The sequence below is a fragment of the Physeter macrocephalus genome, chromosome 3 (genome assembly GCF_002837175.3).
Source record: "Physeter macrocephalus isolate SW-GA chromosome 3, ASM283717v5, whole genome shotgun sequence".
Classification (NCBI taxonomy): domain Eukaryota; kingdom Metazoa; phylum Chordata; class Mammalia; order Artiodactyla; family Physeteridae; genus Physeter; species Physeter macrocephalus.
In genome coordinates this window covers 12,904,649-12,928,664 of record NC_041216.1, presented here as the reverse complement: position 1 = coordinate 12,928,664, position 24,016 = coordinate 12,904,649, and the positions used below count along the sequence as shown (strand labels likewise).

Below are 24,016 nucleotides of genomic sequence, written 5' to 3'. Positions count from 1 at the left end.
TCACCGGCCATGGCTCACGGGCCCAGCCGCTCCGCGGCATGTGGGATCTTCCCAGACCGGGGCACGAACCTGTGTCCCCTGCATCGGCAGGCGGACTCTCAACCGCTGTGCCACCAGGGAAGCCCAACTACGTATTTTTTTGAAAGAAAAGAATTAGTGAGGTTTAGTTAAGAACCTTTCAGCAATTTTATTGTGACGAAAGTAAGTGTATGCCAATATGTTGTCTCACTTAGCTGTATTCCTTTGGGATGACTTAATGATTGCCCTAGGAGATCCAGATTTCAATCTGTCTCTTGCTTCTTTGAATCTTCTTTGCATTTATCATGGTTGATACCTGGTAAAAATGAGTTAATTGGTGTTTACAGTTGTTAGCCTACTATACATATGTTGCCTTATGCTCTGAAATGGTCCCAAGAACCCCTCTTAGCCATTCAAAAAAATTTATGGGTTTTTTTTGTTTTTTTGTTTTTGGGCCGCGCCTCGAGGCCTGTGGGATCTTAGTTCCCCGACCAGGTACTGAACCTGGGCCCTTGGCAGTGAGAGCGTGGAGTCTTAACCACCGGACCACCAGGGAATTCCGCATTCATAAAATTTAGACTACATGACAAATCACAACTCGTTTTGCAATTCATAAGGCTACCTCATAAAACTGAGGAGCATGGGGCAAAGATGTTTAAGTTTTAATAGGTTTTAATAATAGGCAATGGCATAGTCAGGGAGAAAATATAGTGCTGAGAGCAACAGATTGCTGTCCTCTGGTATACCTGAAACCTTCATTAATTGATTTGAAAGATGGGATTTTACCTTCTATCATAAAGTTTTGAGAAAAGCAGAGTCTGTAGATCTTTTGGGAGATCATAATATCTTTTACAGAAAAATAATCTTATTATCACTTGTATTTGCTTTAACAGTTTTTCTTCTTCAGTTAGTGCTTTTATTGGTAGCAATATTATAGGCAAACGTGTATACGTCATGTTTTTTAAAATGCCTTTGTTACTGACTTGGTGATATCATGGGTATGTAGCCTGCTCAGGAAGAACACAGAGAAGATCCTGATTTTCAGACTGAGGAAGGAGGAGGACTTGAAGACTGCTCTAAAATAGAAGTAAAAGAAGACAGTCCTGAATCAATAGCAGAAAGAGAATTAAAAGCTTCCCAGAAATTGATCAGAAGACACAGAAACATGCATTGCAAGGTTTCTTTGTTGGATGACACAGTTTATGAATGTGTTGTGGAGGTGAGCGCATTTCAATCTCAAGTAGTTAGAACTCTTACAAATTGTTTCATGTAGGGCTGGGTAAGTGGTGCCATGGCCTAAGACCCAGTATAATAAATATTTCTATGGACTGAAATGTTAATAGTGATTTTCTGGAGGTGGAGGTGTAGAAGGATCATGAGTGAGTCTTACTTTCTTCTCCAGTTTTTTCTATATCTGCCAAATCTTGTGAATTGAGCATGTGTTACTTTTATAATCCAAAATAATTTTGTTTAAGAAAAAAATTGGTTTGTTATTTATAGAGTGAGCTTCCATGACTAGATTTCCCAGGATAGCCTCAATTTCTAGGTCTAGCAGTCCCCATAATTGTGTTTATCAAAAAAAAGAAAAAATTACTCTCTGTTCATTTCTGCACTCCCAGATCTAAACCTTAATGAACTTTATTTAATGTATTTCTTTAGCTCCATGAGATAGGATATAAAAAACTTAAATCAAGTAATCCCATTTATTAAAATTCTCTATTATTTCCAGAAAGAATAAATAATTGAATCAAGATTGAATAAAAATGTCAGAGTTGTTTCAGTTTTTCTTTTGCTTCTTCAAGACAAGTTATAAGCCCTTAAAAATCTATCAGCTATTTTTTTAACTAGAGCAGTAGTTGTCAATTATGATATGCTTGATAAAAAGCAATTGTGATTATTACTAATATTAGCCTTTTTTTTTTTTTTTTTTTTTTTGTGGTACGTGGGCCTCTCACTGTTGTGGCCTCTTCCGTTGCGGAGCACAGGCTCCGGACGCACAGGCTCAGTGGCCATGGCTCATGGGCCCAGCCGCTACGCGGCATGTGTGATCTTCCCAGACCGGGGCACGAACCCGTGTACCCCGCATCGGCAGGCGGATTCTTAACCACTGCGCCACCAGGGAAGCCCTAATATTAGCCCTTTGATAAAACATATAATTCACATATGCTTGTATCTTAGGTGTGTAAAAAATTATTTGAAATTGAATTATTTATATGCAAATATATCAAAACACAAATAAGTAGCTAAAATATTATACTGTATTTATTAATAGGAATTCCCTCTCCAAGTTTTGAAAGAGAAATCAAGAAAAATACACTTGCATTTTTAAAATAGTTACTACACCTGGTACCTGGAGAAGACCTAGGGTCTGCTCTTTCAGCTTCTCACCACTAGCTAGTCTAGAGATGGGGAAAGCTATTCCACTCTCATTCTTCCCATTCAGACCAAAATCCAGATATGGTTCCCTTATATCTGAAACATTTGGGGGCAGATGTGTTTCAGAATTCAGAATATTTAGGGTTTTACAATTCAGAATAGGGCTTCCCTGGTGGCGCAGTGGTTAAGAATCTGCCTGCCAATGCAGGGGACATGGGTTCGAGCCCTGGTCTGGGAAGATCCCACATGCCGTGGAGCGGCTAGGCCCGTGTGTCACAACTACTGAGCCTGCGTGTCTGGAGCCTGTGCTCTGCAACGGGAGAGGCCGCGACAGTGAGAGGCCCGGGCACCGCGATGAAGAATGGCCTCCAGTCGCCGCAACTGGAGAAAGCCCACGCACAGAAACGAAGACCCAACACAGCCCAAAATAAATAAATAAATAAATTTATAGAATTCAGAATATTTGGGGTTTTAGAAAAGCAACAAGTACGTATTCTGCAAATTTCATAATATTCCCAGCAGAGTGTGTAGCAGTAGGTACATTATCAAGCACATTATTTCTATGGTAAAATATATGAAGATTCACTCTAAGTTGGATAAATAAATATTAAAAATAGCCCATAACAGTTCAGGTCAAAATTTGCCTTCAGATGAGCTTTGAACAAAAACAAAATAAACAAGCCCAACCTTCTACTTTTTAGAACTTCTGAATTTTGGAATTATAAATAAGGGAGTAGGGACCTGTATGTGAAGAATTCCCTAATCATCTCTGTCAGATAGAGTGAAAACATAGAAGGGAGAAAATGAAGAAAATGATATAATATAGATGGGATAAGTCTAAAAATGAATTAACATCTATGTGAATTACTAATAGTCATTAAAAATAGCTCAGCTCATTGAGAGAAGGACATGTCATGTATATGTGCCAAAGAATGATTTCTAATTTTTTGGAAGTTTTAAAAAATGTATTTCTCAGAAGACATTAACAAGTTTAATTTTTTTTATTATTTAAAAAAGTTTTTATTATTTTTTTAAAAATAAATTTATTTATTTATTTTTGGCTGCGTTGGGTCTTCATTGCTGCGCGCGGGGTTTCTCTAGATGCGGTGAGCGGTGGCTATTTTTGTTGCAGTGCGCAGGCTTCTCATTGCCAGACCTTCTCTTGTGGAGCACGGGCTCTAGGCGTGCGGGCTTCAGTAGTTGTGGGGTGCAGGCTCAGTAGTTGTGGCTCGTGGGCTTAGTTGCTCCGCGACATGTGGGATCTTCCCGGACCAGGGCTCGAGCCCGGGTCCCCCCTCGTGGGCTTAGTTGCTCCGCGACATGTGGGATCTTCCCGGACCAGGGCTCGAACCCGTGTCCCCTGCATTGGCAGGTGGATTCTTAACCACTGTGCCACCAGGGAAGTCCAGCATGTTTAATTTTTTTCAACAATTCTAGTAGTTAGGTAGGACAGGTATACATATTCTTATCACTTTACAGATGAGAAAGCTAATGTTCAGAAATTGACTCAGGTTGTTTAGCTAGTAAATGAAAAAGCAGGGACTTTTTCACTCTAAATCTCAGTCCCTAAGTTATGGCATTTCCTCCCTATAAACAGGAATACAAGTACCCCAAGTTGGTAATGGTTTGATTTTCTGGGTAGAGAAACATTAATAAATGATTTGTAGCACAACTGTAAGAGCCACTGCAATGGGTAATGTCTGGAGGGTATCTAAAATCTTATACTTTATGCATTTTTCTGAAAGAGATTGCAGGGAGTTGAGACATAGCTCATTGTCTTGGGACATTTGGTCTGGGAATGATAGAGAGTCTAATGATTTCCATAGCCACTGTTAATTGTCAGTGTCGACAGCTGATTCAGTTAAGTCAGGTGCTCATGCTGACTGACAGCTACCCATAGCAGGCTTCAGGAAATACACCAAAAATAAAGAATGTAATGTTTAGGATGGAGGTGGGGGATGCTTGATGGAATTTTGCTTTGAATTGTAGCAGCATTTCCAAGCAACTATAAATGTGTTGCATATTTAAACTGACAAATTAAGAAACAGGATTTTTGTTACTCACTTTGTTCTACTTGCACTGTGCAGCCATCTGAAAGTGTTAGTAACCAAGGATAAAAGAGAAAATTGGAAAGTGACATTTTATGTTATTTCGTGATAAATGCAGGAATAAGAGGAAACCTCAACTAAAGTATGTGTATCTTTGCAGAAACATGCTAAGGGACAAGATTTACTTAAACGAGTATGTGAACACCTCAATCTTTTGGAAGAAGACTACTTTGGTCTAGCCATTTGGGATAATGCAACCTCTAAGGTGAGAAGACTGCTTGTAATATAAGAAACTGACCCCCCAAAATTGTTTTAATTCATTTACTGTTGTTAAGAATGTATTTATTCCTGCCTCTCCAAGATACAGTGTACGTAGTAAGGAAAGATTGAAGGTAATTAAAAAACAAAACAGTACCTCTAATACTACAGTGAAAAACTTTCTGCAGCTGTGAGTTAGAAAGTTTTCCCATGAATCGAGGAAAATACTCTGAAAAGTATTTTATGTTATACAAGCTCAGTGAGATAAAATTGAATGTTTTTATATTGTGTGTATGTACCCCACTCAGGTTTATGTTAGAATATTTGAGAATACTTGAATTTGGCATATAAATGAAGTCACTGAGTACCAGTACCTACTTGTTTAATGTAACTGTTATAATTTTTCTATGAACCAAGTATACTTAAATTGCTGGGAGCTGGCTCATCTAAAGGCATTCAGCAGAGGAAATTCTTTCATCTTGCAGTTGAGCTTCCAGTGCTTACATTGGTACAAAACCTTCCAGTTGCATTGAAAACTTTTTGCCATTGTTGGTGTCATCCGTACTCTAGCCTATCAGCAAGTTTTATTTCCTTATAGTAGTTTTCACTATCCTATTTATTTTTTAATGAGAAAATATTAAATTGCTTTATTTATATATATTTCTGTATAAAGTGATGTAAAAACTGCCCAATATAAAAGCTGAATTTGATTGTACAACAAACAACTAATCCGGCTGTGTAAAAAAGGGCTTTATTGTCCCCCTTAGATAAAATATTTCTGGGAAAAAAAGTTGATGTCTCTGATTCATAATCTGGTTTCAACTTCTCTGATTGTTTATAAGAACCCCTTCTGGGGAAGTCAGTGGACAAGTGAATCCTGGGAAACATAGGGCTTATCATATTTGGGGCATCTGGCAGGTCTGATGGGCCAGGTTCTTACAGGATATGGTTGGGGTAATGGGCTGTTCTATATTTTCTGCTTCTAAATTCATCATGGCTAACTTTCAGCTCTTGGAAATAGGTCAAAGCAGAGTTTTCCTTTGGGTTAAAATGAAGGTCTTTAGCTGATTCAGGAAGTAGAACATAGAAGGGAAAGCAGGAACTTCATTTGCACATGGCCCAAGTAAATCCTGTACAAATATGAGTTTGGAGAAGACTTCCTTAGCATTGTCAGGTTAAAGGGACAATACAGTAGCAAAAGCCATCGTGATGGTGACAGTCCTTCTTCAATATGCTATCTCTTTGAGTCATACTTCTCCAGTCTGGATGAGTTGCTCTCTCTGTCTTGTAAATAGTTGACCCAGGTATTTCCCATCACCATTATCCTGGGGATTTGTTGTACTTCTCTCCTGTGATGTTTCTCTTGTTTCCCCTTTATCTTAGCATTTCCTTGTATTTGATAGAGCACTCCTTCTGAGAAATTACATATGGGATGTAATCTTTTTGAGACATTACATGTCTGAAAATGTCTTTATTGTACTGTCGTATTTGGTTGTTTGGTTGGCTATAGAATTTTAGGCTTGAAATTATTTGCCTTCATAATTTTGAAGGTATTGCTCCATTGTCTTCTAGCTTTTAATGTTGGCTGTTGAGAAGGTCAAAGCCATTCTGATTTGTGATGCTTTGTATGATCTCCCCTCTCTCTTGTCCTGTGTAGAATTAGGCTAGTAGAATCTTTTACCCTCCTTCCTTCCCTTCCTCCCTCCCTCCCTCCTTCTCTTCTTTTCCTCTCTTTCTTTCTACCTTTCTTTAGTGTTCTGAGATTCACAGTGATGCATCTTTTTAAAAAAATTTATTTATTTATTCATTTATTTAATTTTTTGGCTGCATTGGGTGTTTGCTGCTGCATGCGGGTTTTCTCTAGTTGCTGAGAGCTTGGGCTACTCTGTTGTGGTGTGCAGGCCTCTCATTGTGGTGGCTTCTCTTGTTGCAGAGCACAGGCTCTAGGGGTGCGGGCTTCAGTAGTTGCAGCACGTGGGCTCAGTGGTTGCAGCTCGCAGACTCTAGAGCACAGGCTCAGTAGTTGTGGCTCACGGGCTTAGCTGCTCCACAGCACGTGGGATCTTCCTGGACCAGGGCTCGAACCCCTGTCCCCTGCATTGGCAGGCGGATTCTTAACCACTGTGCCACCACGGAAGTCCCCCAAAACTTTTTATCTTTTTGAGCAAACAACTGTTCCAGGTGCCTTTTATAGTCTTCCGGGGAATTGAAATTTTTTCCACTAAGAGAATTTTGTAAAGACCTAAATAAATGGAAATCCGAAGGTGCAATGTCTGGTGAATATGGTGGATGAATCAGAACTTCCCAGCCAAGCTGTAACAGTTTTTGCCTGGTCATCAAAGAAACATGCGGTCTTGCATTATCCTGATGGAAGATTATGCATTTTCTGTTGACTAATTCTAGATGCTTTTTGTCGAGTGCTGCTTTCAGTTGGTCTAATTGGGAGCAGTACTTGTTGGAATTAATTGTTTGGTTTTCCGGAAGGAGCTCATAATAGAGGACTCCCTTCCAATTCCGCCATATATACAACATCCCCTTCTTTGGGTGAAGACCGGCCTTTGGTGTGGTTGGTTGTAGTTCATTTCACTTGCTCCACGATCTCTTCCGTTCCATATTATTGTACAGTGTCCACTTTTCATTGCCCATCACAATTTGTTTTAAAAACAGAACGTTTTCATTACATTTAAGTAGAGAATTGCATGTGGAAATATGGTCAAGAGGGTTTTTTTTGCTTAACTTATGTGGAACCCAAACATCAAAGTGATTAACATAAACAAGCTGGTGCAAATCATTTTTAGTGCTTGATTTGAATATTTTGAGTATGTCAGCTGTCTCCCTCGTGGTATAACGTTGATTGTTCTCAGTTAATGTCTCCATTTGATCGCTATCAACTTCAACAGGTCTACCAGACCATGGAGCATCGTCCAGCAAGAAATCTCTAGCATGAAACTTCGCAAACTACTTTTGACACATTCGGTCAGTCACAGTGCCTTCTCCAAACACTGCACAAATCTTTTTTTGCGTTTCAGTTGCATTTTTACCTTTCTTGAAATAACAAAGCATAATATGCCGAAAATGTTGCTTTTTTTCTTCCATTTTCAATATTAAAATGTCTACACAAAAATTCACCAATTTTGATGTCTTTTTTTAAATGCACGCTGATATGACAGCTGTCACATATAATCTAACAAAATTGTTTCAAATAAAGTTGAAGACAACTAAGTGCTACTAGAGCCATCTTACGGAAAAAACAAAATGAACCTTTTGGCCAACCCAATAGTTGCTTCCTAGATTTTATTCCTGCTTGGAATAAGTTATTTATGAATGAATCAAGGATTTTTTTCTGGAGGATTCCAGAATCCCACTTTGTTTCCCCTTCCAGTCACTACCGCCAGCCCCTAACAATCAGTACTCCTACCTCAGGCTCTGTCAAAAGTAACAGATGTCTTCCTAACATCTATCACCATCAATTAGTTTTGCCTGTTTTTAAACTTTATATAAGTGAAACCATACAGTATGTGCTCTTAGGTCTGGCTTCTTTTGTTTTGTTTAATATCATGTTTTTGAGTTTCATCTGTGTTGTGGCGAGTAGCAGTAGTTCATCCATTCTTGCTGCTGTATAATAGTTCATTGTTTGACTATACCACACTTTATTTATGCATTCTACTGTTGATGGACATTTGGCTTATTTACAGTTTGCGGCTTTTATGAATGCTGCTCCTGGGAACATTCTCATACATGTCTTTTAGTGCATATCTTGTCATATTCATTTCTGTTGGATTCCCAGAAGTGGAATTGCTGGGTTGTGGATGACACATATAGGTTCAGCTTTAGTAGATAATATCAGTTTTCCAAAGTGGTGCTACCAGTTCACACTCCCACCAGCACTAAGAGTTCCAGCTGTGCCACATTCTCAACAGCACTAGGTATATCTCACTGCATTTTGATTTCTGCTCTTACCACTCTGTTGAACTGCCGTTGCCAAGATAAATCTGACAGTTTTTCATCTTCATGTTCCTTGTCCATTTTGCAGCATTGATGAGCTTGCCTTTCCATCCTTGAAATGTTCTATTCCTTTGGATTCTGTGATACCAGTCTCTCCTGTTTTCCTCCTACCACTTGGTCACTTCTTCTCAGTTAACTTCTCAGCTCTTTATCCTCTCTTCATCCCTTAACTGTAAATGTTCCCCAAGGTTTATCTTTAGTTTCTTTCTTTTAACTCTATTATATGTTCCCTGGGTGATTTTTATCTACTTTCATGGCTTCATTTGCCACCTATATGGGGAAAGTGCCCAAATTTATATCTCTGATTAAAATCACTCTTCTGAGTGCCAGACCTGCTTATCCAGCTATCTACTGAAATATTCCACTTGGATTTCCAAAGATACCTTGAACGTGTATCTATATAAATATACCATAATTTATTTATTCTATTGTTGATGGACATTTGGGTTGTTTTCAGTTTTTTGCTATATTTTTCTTCTTCATGAAAATTTATTCCTTTTCCTACATTTTCTGTTTCAGTGAATAGTACCACATCTACGCAGTTGCCCAAGCCAGCAACTTAGGAATTTTTGTTTACTACTATACTTTACCACCTCTCATCATCAGCCCACCCTATTTACTCAGTCACAAATCCTGACTATTGTCATTCTCAACAACAGCTTCTTATTTGGTCTCCCTGTCTACCTCAAATTTGTGTCACTCTTATTTTAAATCCTTCAGTGATTCTCCCTTGCCTGTAACTTGATGAAGTCCAAGTTTCTTAGCATGGAATACTATGGCCTCTATGATCTGGCCTTTACTTGTTCTTTTTCATTTTACATCTCTCCTCTTCACTTCTGTGCTCCAGCTTTGCTGAACTACATTCAGCAACTCAGATGTATCATGTTCTCTTCATATACCCTGTGCCTTTCTAGTTACTTCCACTTCTTTTTTTGCCTGGCTAACTCTTATTTGTTCTTCAACCCTAAATTAGATCTCCCAAATATTCTTTTTTTTTTTTACCTTTTTTCCCCCAAAACATGCTTTTGAGAAACATTTCCTAACTGCCTCTAAGAAAAGACAAATTGTTCACTACTCAGCTCTTCCATTAGACTGACAGCTCCTTGAGGACAAGCACTATTTTAAAATCCTTTTTTGTAACTTTGGTGTCTAGCACATGGAGGCATTCCTAAATACTTGTTGGCTAAATAAAATGCTCTGAATTGAATAATTTAAATTGTGCATAAAGTACCTATTGTTATGCACACTGATTTTTTATTGTCTTGTACACACTTTTTGATTTTGATTTTGATTCAGAGGTCTAGATACTGAAGAAATAATACTTTGTTCTATAAGGTACCTTATACCTTGGAGTCCCATGTGATTGGCACAAATCTGGATTTGCCCTCTCTATGTCAGATTGGTGGGAATTCTAGCCTTAGACTCATAGAATGGCTCATGGAATCCCTGTAAGAAACTTGGCAGCTTCAGGCTACTTTGGGAGATTTCTCTTAAAAATAGGGAAAATATGGAGTCACCTCACTCTGTAGGGGAAATGTTCATTCCACAGTGGTAGAAAGTAGTCTTTGTTAAGAGTTCTGGATTGCAAGGTTCTCAGAGGTTCCACAAAACTTATCAGTTGGCACTTTTAAAGTCTTCTTTTGCCTTTGGACCTATAACAACTTAAAGTTCTTTAGTCTTAATGAGAGAGGAAGGAGAAACACCCAGGTTACCCCCTGCCCTTTCTTACAGGACTTAAACAAGTAGGTACTTAGTTTTTATGCTTTAGAATAATTTTATATTAAGTGGTATTTTAAAAAACATATATTTCTTAATCATCTGTGTTAATTGCAGGGGCAGGGGAGAGAAAAGGAAACTCATCCTCACTCTTTGCGTATTATCTGTTGTGGTGACTATCTTTATATAACGGTTAGTGTAATATATAATCAAATGTAAGATTGTGGTGTTCAAGCCCACTCCTTGGGTAGGGCAAATGGGATGGTCATCTTGAACTTTGCCCTTGTTGGTACAGGGTGAGGAGTAATCCCCCCTTACTCTTCTTTTCTAAATATGACTAAAATTCAATTCTAAACATTTTGGAAGGGGGAATGGGGTGGGGGGATTGGGAGCAGGCATGAAAGGGGCTCCTGGGGTGCTGGTAATGTTATACTTATATGTTCACTTTGATAATTTATTGATCTATACATATGTTTTATGTACTTTTCTGTATATGTCTTATGTCAATAAAAATCTTTTAGACAATTCAATTTAGAAATTTCTGTCTTCGGAGCCTGTGCTCCGCAACGGGAGAGGCCACAGCAGACGGAGGCCCGCATACCACAAAAAAAAAAAAAAAAAAAAAGAAATTTCTGTCTTTAAACATTTCTCAAGGAGCCTATGAAAGATATTAATGGTGAGGCTCTTTTTAAGTGCCATTAGTTTTGCATGGTCCACTATGGGTTGAGGAACCTTGCCCTTGTGGTGTGCAGATTTTAAGTGGGGTTGGAGAATGGTGAACGGAGAAATTAGTGTGGGCAAGAGTAGTCAGGAAAAACAAAATAGTTATTCATTCAGTAAACATTAACTGAGCACAAACCATGTACCAGGTGCTGTGTGGACATAGAAAACTTGAATGAGACTGGAGGTCAGAGTTGGAGGGAAAAATAAGATCTAGGTTATAGATCAATAATCCTGATTATAGATCTCTATTTGTCTTTACAGAATAATAAAAATAGCAAGTGCTTATTTAGCATTTCTTGTTTACTAAGAGCTTTACATATATTAACTTTTAATCTTCACAATGACTCTGAGATAGGCCCTACTGCTAATATCTCATTTTATTTCCTCTAATAGATGAGGAAACTGAAGTACAAAGATGCTTAAAGTCACTCACCTAGGAAGTAGTAGAGCTAGGATTCAAGCCCAACTGTCTGGCTCCCTGTTTCTCTGTTCAAAATTACTGTACTATGTGAAACTAATGCAAAAAATACTGGAAATGTAGGTTGACCTGGAGACACTACTGGAGATGGTCAGTAATCCTGCTTCTGGTACTCTGTGGTTTATGTATTTTGGAGCTCTGTGTGAATGCCTTTTCTTCTTTTTACAGACATGGCTGGATTCTGCCAAAGAAATAAAAAAGCAGGTTCGTGGTAAGTGAATATAGCCCTTTTTCTAGCTCTTTCTTTTTTTTAGTAGGTCAGAGGATTTCCAACCTTTTTCTGGCTGTGAGTCACTTTAGAATTCTGACTATGGCAGATGGCTTTGAAATTAAGATAAAGCCTTCCTTTGGAAGGTAGAGATTCCATAATAGAAAGATACAGCAGAGGTAGACACTATTGAGATGTAGGTCAGATCTTGATGATTTTTTTTTTACAACTAGGCAAAGTGGAGGAAGATAGGAATGATTGAGAGAAACAGAAGGTGGAAACAAACAAAGAATAGAAGAGAAAAGGATATGGGAGTCAGTTCTCAAAATGGTAGTGATTGAAACTGTAGTAGCTTACAATTGGGAGTTTGCTGCCTGATCCTGTTCCATTTAAATTGTTCTGGACTATTGAGTTCTAACCTTCTCCATGTTTTCTTCTCTATAGTTCTTTTTTGTCCCTTTTCAACCGTCTTCTTCCAAATTGAAGTATGTAAGGAGCTGTGGAAGGAAAAAAAAGAATAGAAGAAATTCCTTGCCAGTGACCCTTCTGTCATTGTGGCTTTCTCTTAGCTCCAAGCCCTCTGGCATATATTACTGCTGAACACCCTGCTCAGACTGGTGTCCTGGGATAGATTTTTCTAGGTTGAAAAAAGTCTAGATTAGTATTTTGTAGCCTTAGGCCCAATGGGCTAAAGGGTAGAGACTTTACCCCACCCCACCCCCCAGTTATGACTAGATGTCCTTTTAGTTTAGTTTATTTTTGAGGAAACTTGTAGGAACTGCAATAGATGTTATTCATCATGATTAGTAAGTTTTAACTGTATCACCTGAAAACAAGTTTTATTTTTCATTTGTTTCTTAAAAGAAAACACTTTTGTTATGGTGAAATGTTTTCTTTTAGACCCTATTTATTTATATTTCTTAAGATAGAGAAACAAAATACTGCTTTGGCCTGACAACTCTCCATGTTTGCTCTCTGCCTATAAAATCTTGTTTTAAAATGCAAGTCAGAGTAAAAAATATTCAGAATATTTGAGACATGACAACAAAAAACATGATTCCAAGCCCCTTTCGATGAAGATACTTTTAATATTCAATATTACTCAGGAATAAATGATTGTACAAGAAGACGCTTTAGGAAGAAAAGTTAAAACAGAGTTTATGATGAGTGGAGAAGACTATCAAGTAGATTATCTTCCAGGCTATTGAAAAAAAAAGACAAAAAAACTCTCGCTAAGAAAAATAACCTGTGTTTGTCATTTAAAAAAAATTTACAAAATAATAAAACCTCTTCCTTCAACATGGGAAAGAAAAACCGTGTCTATAACACAAACTTTAACATCAAAATGTAAATATTTCATTGAGCCAAAGAGAAGGTTGACATTTATCTATTGCAAAGATTTTGGGTTTTTTAAAAATAGTTTTCACGGGCTTCCCTGGTGGTGCAGTGGTTAAGAAGCCGCCTGCCAATGCAGGGGACACGGGTTCGAGCCCTGGTCCGGGAAGATCCCACATGCTGTGGAGCAACTAAGCCTGTGCACCACAACTACTGAGCCTGCACTCTAGAGCCCACGAGCCACAACTACTGAGCCCGTGTGCCGCAACTACTAAAGCCCGCGCACCTAGAGCCCATGCTCCGCAACGAGAAGCCACTGCAATGAGAAGCCCATGCGCCGCAACTAGAGAAAGCCTGCGCACAGCAACGAAGACCCAACAGAGCCAAAATTAAAAATAAATAAAATAAATAAATTTATTATTTTTTTAAAGCCCTTGAGTTAAAAAAAATAGTTTTCATCATACAAGTAATATATACCCATTGTGAAAAATTTAAGCGTTATGAAAATATATCAAGAAGCAAGTAAAAAGCCTGTAAATCCTATCCCCCAGATATAATCACTGTTAAATTGGTATGATCTGTAAGATTTTTTTCTAGGCATATATAAATTTTGCTTTTCAAAAATACAATTATGTCATACATTGTTATATATTGTATTTTCTGTGTATTATGTCATACTATAGTTTAAAAATTTTTTAAATAGGTGATATAAATATGAGGTATAAAATTAAAAGATACAGATGAATATAATACAAGGTAAATCTTCCTTCTTTCCCTCTCCTTTAACTAATTTCTTGTGTTTTGTCCAGAGATGTTCTGAGTGTATACAGACATACATTTTAATATAAATATGTATTTAATTCATACATTATATTTTATATATAATATACTTTATAAATATATTTTATTATAAATATGTATGTTCTGTATGTATTTAATATACATATGCAATCTTTAACATAATTTGTATACTCTATATTAACATATATCAATTTATTTCATTTGTTAAAATTTTTCTTTAATGATTATAAAGTTGTAGCACTGTGTATATATATATATATATATAGAGAGAGAGAGAGAGCCAATCTTACTGATGGATATTTTGGGTTGCAGTAAACATGTATTGATATATATGTATATGTGCACTTAGATGTATCTGTAGTAAATTACTAGAAGTAGAATAAAAAGTATGAATGTTTAAATTTGTAATAGATATTCACCAGCAAGATTTTTTCCATATTTCAAAAAATATAGAAAAGAATGGAGGCTAATATAACAAATGCCCGTGTACCCATCACCCAGAATTAACATGTGTTAACTTTTACATTTAAAATAGAACAGTACAGGTAAGGTTTATCTCTTTTGTTTTCCTCCTAGTCCCATCCCCTTCTCTCCCTATCCATAGAAATCTATTTTCATGAATTTGAGGTGACTCAGTCCATTTTTTAATATTTTTCCTTCATATATCCATACCCATGTACAATACATAGTATTGCTTCGCCTATTTTTTTGAAATTTCCCTCGGACCTAACAATCCATTTGAACCTTCTTCTAAGGTTTATCAGTCTCTCTCCCTTCTCCCAGCTTAATATTTAGCTTTGTTTAACTTCCTTGGTTCTGAATAAGAGAGATCTCCCCTGCTGAGTCAGGCTAGCAACTTCCACCTCCTTCTGGAATAGTACAGAGCAAAAGCTAGAAATCCTTATACCTTCTGAAAAATACTGATATATAAAATAACACAAACTGTGTTTAAGAAATTCTATAGCCCAGGAAATGCCCCGTCTAAATGTATCCTCCTCTCCTTCCCCTGCAGAAGTCACCACTGTCCTGAATTTTGTGTTAATGATTCCATTGTATCTTTTAATGTTTTTTAAAAATTAGCTAATGTATGAATGTATACCTAAAAATATTGTTTTACCTTTTTGAACATCATATAAATTGAATTATATAACAGTTAATCATTCGTGACTAGCTTTCCTTATAAACATGATTTTGGATTTCATCTCAGTTGAAAAGAAAATTTCACAGTGATATCCTCTGAGTTTTTTCTTTTCTTTTTTTCTTTTTCTTTTATTTTTGGCTGCACTGTGCGGCTTGTAGGATCCTAGTTTCCCCACCAGGGACTGAAGCTGGGCCCTGGCAGTGAAAGTGCCAAGTCCTAACCACTGGACTGCCAGGAAATTCCTCCTCTGACCTTTTTCTCTTGTATTCTATTTCATTTTTAAAAATGCTGATTTTGACCCATTAAACTGATTTTACAATGGATCATGATCCACAGTTTAAAAATCCCCACCAGGACTTCCCTGATGGCGCAGTGGTTAAGAATCTGCCTGCCAATGCAGGGGACACGAGTTCGAGCCCTGGTCCAGGAATATTCCACATGCCGTGGAGCAACTAAGCCTGTGTGCCACAGCTCTAGAGCCCGTGAGCCACAACTACTGAGCCCGAGTGCCACAACTACCGAAGCCCGGGCGCCTAGAGCCTGTGCTCTGCAACAAGAGAAGCCCCCACTTGCCGCAACTAGAGAAAGCCCGCGCACAGCAACGAAGGCCCGATGCAGCCAAAAATAAATAAATTAATTAAAAAAAACAACCCACTGATTTAAGCTTAAAGTGGAATTGCTAGATTATAGAGTATGTTTATTTTTAGTTTTACCAGATATAGCCAAATTGCTCTCCTTTAAATTGATTGTAATAGTTTACATCCCCACCAATAGTGTATGAGATAGTTCCTGTTTTCCTGTGTACCCAGAGGCAGGAATTTTTTTTCAATTATTAATTTTAAAAATGTTTGGACACAATTTCAGACTTAAAAGTTGAAAGAATGGTACAAAGAATTCCTGGATACCCTTCACCCAGATTCCTCAGATGTTAATATTTTACTATTTTATCTTTTCTCTTTATCTACACACACACACACACACACACACACACACACACACACACACACACCCTTTTTTCTGAACCATTTAATAGTAAGTCGCATCGTAGCAGCACCATTCACAATAGCCACATTTTTCTACCCCCAACTTTCACAGTTGCTTTCTATATGCACTTTTTTTTTTCACTTAACAGTATATAGTGGCGGTGTATCTTTTCTTGCTAAATAAATACATTTAGGTTGTTTCCAGACATTTGCTATTACAAACAATATCTTATACCTGTATCATTTGACCACATTTCAGTGTATGTTTAGATAAATTTATGAAAATGGAATTGCTAGGTGAAAGAGTATATACATTTTATGTTTTGATAGATATTCTCAGTTGTTCTCCATAGCGTTGTACCAGTTTACAGTCACATCAGCAATAGAAGAAAGTGCTTATTTTCCCCACCAATCGTGGGTGTTATCAAGCTTTTTATATCAGTTAGCTCAAAGAGAAAAAAAATCACACATCGTAAACTATTGCTGATTTGCTTTCTTTAATGCTAGTCTTCCTATACTATTAAAAAATTGCCATTTATATATGTTATGAAATAACTGAATTTGTGTTTAAAGTTCTTAAATGTTGAATTCACATTTATTGAACATTCTTTTAGCTGTCTTGTTTCCCATATTGATTTGCTCTAGCCAGTACATTTTTTTTTTTTTTTTTTTTTTTTTTTTTTGTGGTATGTGGGCCTCCCTCTGTTGTGGCCTCTCCCGTTGCGGAGCACAGGCTCCGGACGCGCAGGCTCGGCGGCCATGGCTCACGGGCCCAGCCGCTCCGCGGCATGTGGGATCCTCCCAGACCGGGGCGCGAACCCGGTTCCCCTGCATCGGCAGGTGGACGCGCAACCACTGCGCCACCAGGGAAGCCCCTCTAGCCAGTACATTTTTAAAAATAAATTTATTTACTTATAGCTGTGTTGGGTCTTCATGCTGCACGTGGGCTTTCTCTAGCTGCAGTGAGCAGGGGCTACTTTTCGTTGCAGTGCACGGGCTTCTCACTGTGGTGGCTTCTCTTGTTGCGGAGCATGTGCTCTAGGCGCGTGGGCTTCAGTAGTTGTGGCTCGTGGGCTGTAGAGCACAGGCTCAGTAGTTGTGGCTCACGGGCTTCATTGCTCCGCGGCATGTGGGATCTTCCTGGACCAGGGCTCGAACCTGTGTCCTCTGCATTGGCAGGTGGATTCTTAACCATTGTCCCACCAGGGAAGCCCTCTAGCCAATACATTTTTTATAGGTAGCATAGAAGTCACCTTTTTTTAATGTCTATATGGGAATTATAAATTAACAATGATTAGATTATTAACATATCATGATCTTTACAACAGATGGTATTTTACAGTATTTGAACTGTAAATATTGCCTCCCCATCCCCTTACCCTTTTTTTTTTTTTTTTTTTTTTGTGGTACGCGGGCCTCTCACTGTTGTGGCCTCTCCCATTGCGGAGCACAGGCTCCGGACGCGCAGGCTCAGCGGCCATGGCTCACGGGCCCAGCTGCTCCGCGGCATGTGGGATCTTCCCGGACCGGGGCACGAACTCGTGTCCCCCGCGTCGGCAGGCGGATTCTCAACCACTGCGCCACCAGGGAAGCCCCCCTTACCCTTTTTATGAGAAACAATTATGGGGTTGGTTTTGTAAGTTCCATTTAAAGTTTTTGGGATGTGAAACATTAGAAGTGAGTTAATGGTAAACATTAGGATTGAGTAGATTTGAGACAAGTTTATTGTCTGGAATTTGCCTTTTAGTTCTAATTTTTTTTTTTTTTTTTTTTTTTTTCGGTACGCGGGCCTCCCTCTGCTGCGGCCTGTCCCGTTGCCGGGCCAAGGCTGCTGCGGCCTCTCCCGTTGCGGAGCACAGGCTCCGGACGCGCAGGCTCAGCGGCCATGGCTCACAGGCCCAGCCGCTCCGCGGCATGCGGGATCCTCCCGGACCCGGGCGCGAACCCGTGTCCCCTGCATCAGCAGGCGGACTCCCAACCACTGCGCCACCAGGGAAGCCCTTAGTTCTAATTTTGAAGGAAAATATCAACCATTTCCAAGAGACTCCTGTATTAAATATTTTATCATGCTTAAAACTGCACATTCATTAAGACATTCAAACTATTTCAAATTTTAATTTGCAAATGGTCATTGCCAGCCAATAGCAATAAAGATGATATTTGGAGATGAAATGCTGTGAATGCAAAACAGAACAATGTTTGAAACACAGATGTTTGTTGTAGGGTAGTAGAGTCCAATAGTTAAAAGCATGGGATTTGGAGTAAGAGAACCCTGGACTCACTAGCTATGTATTTTCTTAAGCCTCTGTTTCTTCATAAATAAAATGAACTAATAGTAGCACCTACCTGTATATAAGAGGGCTAGCTTAGTACCTGGCATGCAATAAGTACTGAACAAAATGTAGCTCTTAGCATCGTAACCAATCATACTTATTTCTGACTGAGACCAGTCCCTACTCTTTGGGAAACTAACTGTCATGTTAGAAAAACCTTGAAGGGGTAGCACTTAGCTGGAAAAATTGAAATGCATTCTCCACTTAACTTTTACTCACAATCTCTGATTTTCATTGTAGATAAAAAATACGAAACACTTGTATGAGTCTTAGGATTGAATTCTTGTAGTTTTCATACCTAAAATATTTTCATTAGAGCTATAGTTTCTAAGAGCCACCTATATTGCCTCTTCCTTCTTATTTCTAAAATAATCTCCTAATCTCACCCATATTAATGGGAAGAATGCTTTTGTTTATTTGGGATAATGTTGAGAGATGTCACAAATAAATAATGCCAACACCAAAAGAAAACATCCATGGATCACTTTGAATGACCTCTGAGGACCCAGAGTGGTATATAGATCACATTTTGAAAACCATTGCTACAAACATGTTCTCGTATAGGATGGTTTCCTTTATGTTATTTTGCTTATATTCTTTTATAAACAAAACTATTATATTAAGTCGGGTAAAAAAAATGAGATACTCTTAGATGGTGCCTAAACAACTTTCTTCTTTTTCTTTTTTAAATAAAAATAATATTTCATCCACAAAGCATTGAAAGTATTAGGACACCTCAAGAAAAAAAAGATTTTTTTGAATATTTTTAGGTATTTCTAACAACCAGAAACTTAGGCATAAGCATAAAATTCTTTTGTGTTTATTTTTACAGGTGTCCCTTGGAATTTCACATTTAATGTAAAGTTTTATCCACCTGACCCAGCACAGTTAACAGAAGATATAACAAGGTAAATAATTTATTAATAGTTAAATATGTAATAAGTAATCTCATCATAAGCTCTGGGAATTTCTCCATTCAGAATTGAAGAAAAATGATGAGCTATTAAACCTAAGATAAAAAGTTTCTGGTCACTTCAAGGCAGGCTTGCAAATAAGTGATCCTAAAAGCCTCAAATATCTGTGACTCGCCTGGAGAAAATTGGTAGGGAATTAACCTTGCTTATCATGGGTATTATGCCATGCTGTGGACAGGGAACCTGTAAACCATACTATCCTCCAAAGGACAAGACACAAATATAGTGGCAAAACAGTTCTGCCGTTTTTTTGTTTGTTTTAAATACTCCTCTCCCATCATGCTGTTTCTTAAGGGATCAAAAAAGCTAAAGTCTCAGCGTTACTATTTTTTCTTCCTATTCCCCTTTTAAATTGTATGATTAGGTACGTGAACTGAACCTTCCTCAGTAATTTTTGAGCCCACTTAATTTATGAAATAAATCTTGTACTCTTTAAAAATAGCTTACTGATTCCTTTTTAAGAAAGTGGCCTTTATTGGATTCTATATACATACTGAATATTAGCAAAAAAAGAAAAAGGAAAAACAGTATATAGTAAAGAATACTACTCTACATATGTATATCCATAGCATCTTGCATAGAGCCTTATACATAGTAGGTATTTGGCAAATGTTTGTTCAATTGAATTGTTGGTTGTTGAGAAACTGCTTTCTAATTCTGATTTTGCTGTCAACTATCTGATTTCAGACAAATATACACTCTCTAGGCTTCAGTTTTCATCTCTCTCAAATAAGAATAGCCTAAGACTATTAAAAGGTCTGCTTGTTAAGTACTGTGAAATGTCTATGCCATTTGAAAAAATTATTCTTTGTCCAGTTATCCTTAGTACATTCTTGAAGTTGAGATGCCATATCTCTGCCTGAAAAAATTGTCTTGGTTATTGCTTTTTCACAGGTAATATTTGTCTCTTAGAGTTGCTACTTATTCATCTTTCTTCATTAAGGTTTATTATGTATACAACAAAATAAATCCCTAAAAATCTGTATTAATTACCTACATTTTAGAAGAGTTTAAGATTCTTATGATTTGATTGGCATTGCTCTGACTTTTTTAAAAAGATGTATGTAGTGACTAATCATAGACAGCAAAAATGTTTGCTGGTGCATATGTTGTTCAGCATCTAATTATGGTCAAGTCAAAGATGTGATTCTAATTAATATAGTTTTCAATTTAATCATACCTCCCAGCTTTCCTGTTTGGTAAAAGAGTCTGAACTGGTTCACCCAGTCAGAACAGGGGCTAAGGAGGTCAGGGCCATGGGTGTGAATACGATATGGTGTGTCTGACATATGTAGGGTCACTCAGTTTGTTGGACTTAACTGTTTCAACCCCCATCTGAATTCCCTATACTTTAGCATACAGGTGGAATCGGTCTTACAAGATGATAGTGTGTGGAAGGCTGCATGCAATTTAAGCCCATCTTGGAGGAAAAACATACCAAAGAACGTTCATATCCTAGTGAAAGTGTATCAGTAATGTCATCTTTGTATATGAAAGGCAGTATCTACGCATTTGGCAAAGCAACGTGATAGAAAAGAAAGGACCCAATTTGGGGGCCAAGCAGCCTTTATTTCTATCTGACACTGAAATAGTACAATGAACAACCATATACCCTCTACCTACATTGAACAGTTATTAATATTATCTCATATTTACTTAATCATTCTTTTTCTTTCTCCCTCCCTACCTCTCTCTCCCGTTTTCTTCCTTTTTCTCTCTCTGTATTTTGTTATTGTTTTTGTTGCTGACATGGTAACATCTTTTCTCTTTGGCTGTAGGTATTATTTATGTCTTCAACTTCGGCAGGACATAGTTGCAGGACGTCTGCCCTGTTCATTTGCAACCTTAGCATTATTAGGTTCTTATACCATCCAGTCTGAGCTGGGAGACTATGACCCAGAACTCCATGGTGCAGATTATGTTAGCGATTTTAAACTGGCCCCAAATCAGACCAAGGAACTTGAAGAGAAGGTCATGGAACTGCATAAGTCATACAGGTAAATATGTCTCCAGGATTTGTTCTGTGTTTACTTTGACAGTAAGTTTAAACCCTTGACCTGGGATTGATTCAGTGTTTGCCTTAGTGGGAACTGGTGCCATAGAAAGAGTCAGCTTGAGCTCAGTTCCCTCCCAATTCTTTGGGCAAGTCATTTAAACCCTCTGAACCTCAGTTTTCTCATCAGAGTAATAGGTGTTGCATTGTTGGATGAAAACTAAATGAGGTAATATATGTAAAGCACTAAGCACAGTATCTGGCACATAGTAGGTGCTCAATAAATGGTAGCTATTATTATTGCCTTACCTTTTTTTTTTCCAGATTTTAAATGTATTATGCTGTATTAGATGCCTTGAGATCTTTAGAGCAGAGGTTCTTAACTTGGGGATAGACTTCAGAGGGCCCATGAAACCCCTGAAGGTATTTTTAAAAGTCTTTATTGAATTCACTAATTTTTTTTCATGGAAATAATTTGTTAATGTTGGGAGGTATAACACAGTGATCAAGAACAAGTTCAGACTGAGCTGGGTTGAATTCTTGGCTCTGCTTGGTCCTGGCCTGTGACCTTGGGTAATTCACTTAATCTCTCTGAGCCTCAGTTTCCTTATATGTCTGATAGAGATCATTACTTCAGAGGAAATAGGGTGAGCCATAGGATTAAAAAAGATAATATGTGTAAAAACTTAATACAACATCTTACATAGTAAAAATTCAATAAATGTTAGCTAATATTAAAGTCCCAGAAAAATTTGTGTTTCTTCCTACCATACATCCCATTGTTATTTGAGTGACTTGTTATAGCTAAATTTTACAAGCTGCCTTAGCATATTAAGGAGACTGTCTGATCCTGGCCTTGAGTTGGTACCCTGAATTATGTTAGCATGAGTTAAGCTAGGATGCCCCAAAGGGTCATACTGCTGAGAAGTCCAGAATGGTCTTAGTAGGCTTTTTCATGGTAGGAACAAGTATTCTATTTGGCCGTTGAGCCATCTTATTTTCCTTAGAGTGGTTCTAATAGGATTGCATGGATTGAGATGCCTCAAATGAGAGAGTTTGAACTCAAGGTGCCTCAATTCTGGTTGCCTTATTCCCCCTGTAGGTTCTGGTCCCGCAGTCATGAGAACCATAATGAGGACTTTAAAGTCTACAACCTACATAGCAATAGTCTTATAACTATCACCTTACTCTCCTGAGGTCACACTGTTTCTACAGAGAACTGCCGAGGTTTGCTTTTCAAGTATGAGCGTATACATTACAATGCTCTGATATCTAAGACCAATAATATATCGCTTTCAACTAGTTGATGATTGTAACTTAAGCATGTTGTATTGTCCTTAAATATGTTTTTAATATACTTATTTATATTCTGATTATGATTCTAGAAATTTATATATATATACATAAAATATATAATTACACATGCATATATATACAAAAGCAAGTAGTGGAAAGAAGCAATCAATTAAAATAATTTGATTTGTTAAAATGTCAGGATTGTAGGGAAATGTTCTTTTTTTCTAATAATTTAAAAATAATTTTTATTGGTAGTGTAATCTTTGAGCAATCAATAAAATGGTAAAAGAAAATATTTTACTGCTGCTGTGGAGCAAAACAGCAGAAAACAGTGGTATCAAAAAAAAAAAAGAAAATAGTGGTATCAGATTATTATTGATACCTAACTTCTGTCTCTGATGATTTTTTTTTTTTTTAAGGAGCCCCAGTTTATCTATCACTCAGCTTCAACAGTTATTACCCCTGTAGCTTTCTTGAGTCATTTATTCCCCTCCATATTTTTCCCCGATAGTATTTTAAAGCAAGTCATATAATTTCACCCATAAAAACTAAAGTATCTACCAGGATACAGACTTTAAGAACACAATACAACTATCACACCTAATAAAATTAACACTAATTCTTTAATATCTGATGATTCTTTTAATGGTTATTTGATCATAATAGAATTTCAGGTTTGGGAGGACTTTATAGTCTAAATCTCATGCAATGCTTGATTCTCCTTTATAGCATTGTTACATAATCATCATAACATTATAAGCAGCTAATTATTGTGTGTCTGTTATTATGTGCCAGATACTATGCTAGGCACTTTATGTATAATATCATATTTAACCTTTATAATCACCCTTTGCATTAGACCAGCTCTTTTCTTTCTTTTTTTAAAAAAAATAAATTTATTTATTTATGGCTGTGTTTGGTCTTCGATGCTGCATGCCGGCTTTCTCTAGTTGCCACGAGCGGGGGCTACTCTTCGTTGTGGTGCACGGGCTTCTCATTGCAGTGGCTTCTCTTTTTGTGGAGCACGGGCTCTAGGCGCATGGGCTTCAGCAGTTGTGGCTCGCGGGCTCTAGAGCGCAGGCTCAGTGGTTGTGGTGCACGGGCTTTGTTGCTCTGTGGCATGTGGCCCGTGTTCCCTGCATTGGCAGGCGGATTCTTAACCACTGCACCACCAGGGAAGTCCCAGGCCAGCTTTTTTCATATGGTGTTGTTTTACAGACTGCCGGCAGTCTCCAAGATTCTTTTTTTTTTTTTTGCGTATTTATTTTTATTTATTTATTTTTGGCCGCATTGGGTCTCCGTTGCTGTGCATGGGCTTTCTCTAGTTGTG

The 24,016-nt window shown here is 37.7% G+C and overlaps 1 protein-coding gene across 25 annotated transcripts in view; it reads left to right on the top strand.

Annotated features, from left to right (window-relative positions):
• The window catches only part of EPB41 (erythrocyte membrane protein band 4.1), a 206,431-nt gene that overhangs the window by 84,266 nt on the left and 98,149 nt on the right, over positions 1-24,016 (top strand). For all 25 annotated transcript variants that reach the window (XM_055083316.1, XM_055083286.1, XM_055083300.1 and 22 more), the window contains 5 exons: positions 1,025-1,237; positions 4,603-4,707; positions 11,791-11,833; positions 19,256-19,331; positions 21,176-21,394. In XM_055083316.1, coding sequence (XP_054939291.1) covers positions 1,184-1,237; positions 4,603-4,707; positions 11,791-11,833; positions 19,256-19,331; positions 21,176-21,394 — 497 coding nt within the window. In that variant the 5' untranslated portion in view covers positions 1,025-1,183. The remainder of the gene's footprint in view (positions 1-1,024; positions 1,238-4,602; positions 4,708-11,790; positions 11,834-19,255; positions 19,332-21,175; positions 21,395-24,016) is intronic.